General features: G+C 43.2%; 2 protein-coding genes across 2 annotated transcripts in view; both read right to left on the bottom strand.

Moving 5' to 3' along the window:
- Positions 1 to 1,343: 1,343 nt before the first annotated feature.
- Positions 1,344 to 3,020, bottom strand: gpr55a (G protein-coupled receptor 55a). The gene is made up of 3 exons (XM_062987297.1): positions 2,665 to 3,020; positions 2,556 to 2,609; positions 1,344 to 2,340 (listed from the first exon to the last, which is right to left on the bottom strand). The coding sequence occupies exons 1-3, from the start codon at positions 3,018 to 3,020 to the stop codon at positions 1,344 to 1,346; spliced, it is 1,407 nt and encodes a 468-aa protein (XP_062843367.1).
- A 2,389-nt stretch (positions 3,021 to 5,409) lies between these two features.
- Positions 5,410 to 6,702, bottom strand: part of LOC134302478 (integral membrane protein 2C-like) — a 4,272-nt gene continuing 2,979 nt past the window's right edge. Inside the window, exon 6 of the mRNA XM_062987592.1 lies at positions 5,410 to 6,604. Coding sequence (XP_062843662.1) covers positions 6,513 to 6,604 — 92 coding nt within the window. The 3' untranslated portion in view covers positions 5,410 to 6,512. The remainder of the gene's footprint in view (positions 6,605 to 6,702) is intronic.

Raw genomic sequence — 6,702 nt, 5'->3', positions numbered from 1 at the left:
ATCAGGTTAAAATGGTGGTAAAATAATAAAAATGAATAATAATTAAATGTAAAGAAGCCTTTGTTCCAGTCAGGGTTCTTTCATATCCACCCACTGATCCCCCAACATTCACTGATGCATTTCAGACACTATTTGACCTTATTGGAAATCGGTTGCCTTTGTATATTTGTAGATTATTTGACTCACACACGTTTTCGTTTTTTTCCCCCCCAGAACATTTCCCACCACAAACAGGAAGTGGTTTTTAGTAAAACGGTGTTTATTGAGTTGAAGAACTGCGGCTGGATGTTGACAGATAAAAACACAGCAGCTGTATGAAGGTGTGTGAGAAACTAAAACAAAATCACTTACAGATTATAAAACATTAAACAGCAATAAATTAAACTGCAACACACACACATGAAAACACTGGAGACTGAACAGGGTCATTTAAAGCAGCCAATCCACCTTCTGCTCCAGATCCTGTACCGAAATCTGCCAAATAAATCTCAGAATCTCAGAACCCCAAACAAACCAAAATCAGAAAAATACCAATAAAACCAACCAGATGAGAATCAGTAATAAACCTCATAACATATGTGTGGTACTGTGGGTGAGGTGGGGCAGCAGGCTGGTACTGTGGGTGAGGTGGGGCAGTAGGCTGGTACTGTGGGTGAGATGGGGCAGTAGGGTGGTACTGTGGGTGAGGTGGGGCAGCAGGCTGGTACTGTGGGTGAGGTGGGGCAGTAGGCTGGTACTGTGGGTGAGATGGGGCAGTAGGGTGGTACTGTGGGTGAGGTAGAAGACGTTCTTTTGATTTTATGGCTAGGAAATTAAACAGCTGATCACAGTTACAGGAGAAAGTTTGTGAATGAGGTCTGATTGTTAATCCGAGTTCACACGTCCTGTTAGGTGAACCTCTGACCTAACACCATGTTTAGAGATCAGGGTTCTCATGAATCAGATAAAAGATGAAGATCAAACTGCAACTGGACAATTCGTAATAAACCCACACACCGTCAAACGAAACAAAATGTTTTACTAAAGTGTTAATGGAAAGACATTTCCTCCGGGTGCTCCGGTTTCCTCCCACAGTCAGGTCATTTGGAGATACTAAAGTTCCCCTAGGTGTGTGTGTGTGTGTGTGTGTGTGTTTCCTGCCTTTCACCCAGTGAATCAGACCCACTGTGACCCTGACCAGGGTAAAGTGGTGGTAAAACAAACAGTGAATGAATAAAATATCTGAGCTGAATGGGGGGGGGGGGGGGGGGGATCAATATTGTCAGTACAGTGTAGTTCTCCAGTCTCTGTGCTAGAACGTTCCAGTGAAATAAACAGTATTTGTTCCAGTCTCAGTTTCAGCCTCAGTAAACGATTTTTTCGATGTTTATTTGTTTGGTTTGTACGTCGGTGTTGCTGGCCGTGTCCGCTGGAGGGTTTTCACCCATGTCGGTGTTACTCCCTCGTATCGAGCTGAGAAACTGTTGCTGCGTTAGCCGGTTAGCTTTGGCCTCCCTGTGAGCCGTTTGGAGGTTCTCCTTCAGTATGAAATAATAACAAACTCCGTCCGCCAGGCAGTTCACGTTACTCACGCACAAACTGGCGTGAACGAAATAGCGCAGCTCCTGGATCCCGGGATCCCCGCTCCTCTTAAAGTGGAAATAAAGCAGCATGGCCACGTGATAGGGAATAAAACACACCAGGAAAACCACCAGGTTACTCAACACGATCTTCATGCTCTTGTTGTTGCACAGTTTGATGTCGTTGGGGTTCCGCTGGCGTAATTCACGCAGGATTTTAACCACCTGCACGGAGCAGAAGACCATCACCACCGCGCTGCTGCAGAACACCACCTCGGCACACACCACGATCCACTTCTTGTTCCACGTCTGGTTGGAGAAGTGCTGGAAGCAGTACGATTCGCTCTGGTTTTTGGGGTGCAGACTGTAAACGGGGAAGCTGAACCCGAAGATGACGGCCCACATCAGCACGCAGACGATCGCCGCCTTCCGAGGGGACTGCAGGCGGCGGAAGGGGAAGCGCAGAGCCATGTAGCGATCCACGGCGATACACACGATCAGCAGGATGCTCCCGTAGATGTTGACGTAGGTGAAAATCTCAAACAGCGAGCAGGCGGAGGGGCCGAGGGTCCACGGCCGGCCGTACGCCAGCATCTGGAAGGGCAGCGTGAGCAGCAGCAGGCAGTCGTTTATGATGAGGTTCAGCAAGTACACGGTGGATTCGTTCCAGCGCCGGACACGGAAGAAGAGCTGCCAGAGGGCGGCCATGTTGAGAGGGAGTCCCGCTGTGAAGACAGGGATGTAGATACCAAACTTAAAATGTTTCATCCATTCAGTCGAGCTGTAACACAACAAGAGCTCACAGTTAAAGTCTGCTCCACATTCAGGAGGTCATTCCATCGTCTACAGGAGCCTGAAGCTCAACAAACTCGCTGCTCTGAAGGTTCTAGTCGCGTCTGAATCTACGCCGCTGTACGATTACAGGCCAAAATATGTCTGCGTGTTAATTCTTACAGCGTTTATATTAAGCTGAATTATTTAAAAAGTAACTCTCACCTGTTTGTGTTATTAAGTTGTTGGTTGAACGTCATCGTGTCTGAGCTGGAAGAACTTCAGCAGGAAAAAGAAAAAATAAATTAGAAAAACACAAAATCTGTAACAGTACAGGGACGCTCGAGTGGTGCAGCACAACAGCACGGAGACCTGAAGGGTGAAGATGAAGAAGAAGAAGATGAAGCTGAAGGTGATAATGAAGCTGAAGATAAAGATGAAGCTGAAGATGTAGAAGAAGGTGAGGATGAAGTTAAAGTTGAAGATGAGGGTGAAGAGGAAGTTGAAGATGAAGGTGGTTATGAAGGTGAAGGTTAAAGACGAAGATGATGAAGGTGTAGTTGAAGATGATAATGAAGGTGTAGTTGAAGATAAAGACGTGGACGATAACGTTTGGTTTGGTGGAGGCTGAAGCTCTAAACAGTAACTTCTGTATTTCAGCCTCACGCTGCAGTAAAAGACCACATTCATGCAAATTCATCTTCAACATTCAAAACTAGTGACTGAACAATGTGTGTGTGAGTGTGTGTGTGTGTGTGTGTGTGTGTGTGTGTGCGCAGGTGTAAGAGCTTCTGTCCAAACCAAACGTCCACCACATCCACCTAACCTCAGCTTTATTCATGTACTCATGTAGGGCAGGTGTAACTTAGTGGTTAAGGTACAGGACTAGTAATCAGAAGGTTGCAGCTGTTGGACCCTTGAGCGAGGCCCTTAACCCTTAATTACTCACACTGTACAGTATACTGTCACAGTGCTGTAAGTCACTTTGGATAAAAGCATCTGCTAAATGCTGATAATGTAAACGTGTTTATCAGACCTGCTGCTGATCTTCATTCATTTCCTCCACAGAGGCCGAGAGTGGAATTATTTCTATGAGATTTCTATTATTATTTCTATGAGATGTTATTTCCAGGTGCCGGTGCTGCTGCAGGGTGAGATTGTGGTTTTACATGATGCTGCTTCGCCGCTTCACCTTCCTGCTTCACCATAAACTCACTTCAGACTGAACGACTGGAACGTAATTTTTTTTTTAAATATGTATTTTTATTATTTTTCACATTGTTGAACTTGAACTTACATACAAACAGTGACCACTACACATAATTTACATATACAATATCCGAAGCCTCCCACACTGTATTCAATGTTCGATTTACACCCATTTATACAGCCATAAATAAAAACTAAAAGAAAGTACATTTACATATACAAACCCCTAACTTAAATTGTTATAGTACAAACTTCTCCAGTGTCCCAGTATAATAATTAGTGATGATGGGATAAAACCTAGCCACTCATTATTTTTTCAAAGAATATTCTTGAAATTCGATCACAAGTATAGTCCAAAAAGACAGTCCAGATATTATAGCATTGTTTGAGGTTATCTTTAGCTCAGTATGTTAAATATTCCATTGGCAAAAAATCAAAAATTACTTTATGCCAGTCAGAGAGTGTTGGTGGTCTGTCAGAGATCCACTTCAACAAAATAATGGAACGTTATTTTAATAAAATTTGATTATTGATTATTGATTATTGTTCCTGATGTGTGTGGATTCATTTCAGGGTCTCGCTCAGTAACAGCAGCATAAAGATTCTGATTCTGATCATTTTATCATCTGAATAAAGTTTAGATGAAGAAACTCTGACTAGTTTTAGATCTAAACGTGTCACAATAACAAACAAACACTGTAAAAATATTATAAATAATAACTTACCCGACAAAGTTCAGCTCCCAGAGTTCATTCAGCTCAGCTCAGTGATCCGGGCCTTGTGTGTGTGTGTGTGTGTGTGTGTGTGTTGGGGGGGGGGGGTCTTTCACCCATGTTACACCACAGTGACGCTGAACCATCAGACCTGTCCCACTTTCATTATCATCACCTTCTCATCCTGCAACGGTTACACCACGAGCACACCCAAACATTCACTCTGTACTAAACCATTGTTCTGAAGTAAAGCTGAGACAGTGAGAGAGTGTAAATAAAAACCGATCGGGATGATTTACTCAACCTGTGATCAATAAAAACAGCACAAAGACAAAATATCACCTTAATTAATCACTTTATTATATTATTATTATCAGCATTATTTTTATATTATCGTTATAGATTATTATTATTTTTTATTATTATTACTGTGTGATTGTTATTATTATTATGATCACTGTATCACAGTTAGAATCATTATTAATGTTATTAGATTATTATTATTTTAATTATTCTATACTTTTATTACATTTTGTGCTGAATGTAATTAAAATAATTTGGATTGTTTGTGTTAATTCAGGTTGAATCAGATGAGTTTCACATCACTTACTGTAAATACCATCCTGCACCGACCACACACACGCACACACACACACGTCTAATGTGAGAACTGCTTCTGCAGCTGCGTCTTGTGGTGGATGTGCATGAATCTAAAACACTCCAGTGTAGGTGGTGAACGACCTCGGGTCTGCAGCAGCACCTTCTGATAAACATAAACACCTTCTGCCAAAAGCTATGTGTGTGTGAGTGTGTGTTTGTCACCATGTACAAATGTGACTGACTACAGTGCCAGCAACTGAGGGCCTTGCTCAGGGGTCCAACAGTGGCAGCTTAAAGATGGTGAGGCTTGAACCAGCAACCTTATGATCAGTAGTCCAGCACCTTAACCACTGATCTGTTACTTCCTGTGTTAATGTACTGGACTGTTGATCGTAACGTCGCTGGTGCTGCAGTGGTGCGGACACCTGGGTTCATGGCGGGGCGGATGGACCGCCGAGTCAGTGGGAGGTGCACTCATCAGTGCTCTCTCAGTGCAGGTCCCAAGCCCTGGATGTAGAGAACACGTGATTCAGAATAAACAAACACGAGGGCGAGGGTTAGCGCTGTTTCAGGTGTTTATTCGCTACATCAGCGCAGAGTTTCAGTACCGAACACGTTTACATCTTTATCATTATCATGCAGGATCCAAATGAAATTCATCTACGCTACACACACGGCTAACACCGAGAAATAAACACGACTTACTGAACACGCTAACCGAGCTACAGGAGCAGACGAACAGCGTAACGAACCAGGCGTGTACTGATTATCAAACACATGATACATCGCGATATTCTCCATCATCACCACCACGTCATCTGATCCTGACCGAGCTTCCATTCCAGTTCTCTCCAACACCCGACCGGCCAGTTTATTAGGAACACCTGAACGCCTGCTCCATGCAGAGAAGAACCCAGAACCTTCTGAGATCAGCATCAGCGCGGTGGTGTTCCTAATAAAGTGAGGTGATATCAGCACACGCCGAGCATAACACACACACACACACACACACACACAGAGAGAAACACAAGAACATATCAGGGAGAACATGCTGGAAGAGGAGGTTCCCCACACACACACACACACACACACACATTAATGTATACACTATACGGCCAAAAGTATTTGGACACCTGACCACGAGCTTGTTGGACATCCCATTTCAAAAGTGAGGTGAGTCTGTGTATGGGAATTTGTGCCCGTTCAGTTAAAGAAATGACAAATGAGCATTTGTGTGGCTGAACGCTGACTGATCAGTTGATGTTTCATGTCTGTATAGAGTTCGCTCACAGAAACAGGACAGGACCTTCCCTAAACTGTTGAAAGCATCTTATTTTCTCTATATAAAAATTGATTTATCACAGCATTTTTCTGTTGTGGCTGAAAGACATTCAAAATAAATTAAATAAGATCATCCAGAATTTAGACGTGGTGTCCACATACTTTTGCTCGTATAGCGCACGTAGGAGCGATACACAGTAAACAGTCCAGATTTTTGGGATGGAACTCATGTCCTCGTGACACGAAACGTTCTTCTGATGTACAGGAAGTATCGACGACTCGTCTCGGCTCTTCAGAAGCTCCAAACATCAGAATGAAACCAGTGAGAGCTAAACAGGAAGTGTGTGTGTGTGGGTGGGGGTGGGGGGGGGGGATGGGGTTATGGGGTGCTACAGATCATCGTCTCCACCACAAACGTGTTCTCAAAGTGTCGGATGGAGTGGCAGCTCTGCTCCTCTCTCTTAGCGATACCTGAAGAACAAAGATGAGAAATAACGTCATGATTTTATTTATTATTATTATTTTATTATTTAGTTTTTTTATTTATTATTATTTATTTTTATTATTTT

This window comes from Trichomycterus rosablanca, chromosome 25 (genome assembly GCF_030014385.1).
Source record: "Trichomycterus rosablanca isolate fTriRos1 chromosome 25, fTriRos1.hap1, whole genome shotgun sequence".
NCBI lineage: Eukaryota > Metazoa > Chordata > Actinopteri > Siluriformes > Trichomycteridae > Trichomycterus > Trichomycterus rosablanca.
Note: the sequence above shows the minus strand (reverse complement) of the source record. Positions and strands in the feature narration are given on the sequence as shown.

Coding starts and splice junctions, on each gene's coding strand:
- gpr55a (XM_062987297.1), bottom strand. CDS start 3,020: ATGAATGTGGTCTTTTACTGCAGCGTGAGGCTGAAATACAGAAGTTAC. Junction 2,610..2,664: donor TGCACCACTCGAGCGTCCCT/GTACTGTTACAG, acceptor TTCCTGCTGAAG/TTCTTCCAGCTCAGACACGA. Junction 2,341..2,555: donor CAACTTAATAACACAAACAG/GTGAGAGTTACT, acceptor GTTGTGTTACAG/CTCGACTGAATGGATGAAAC.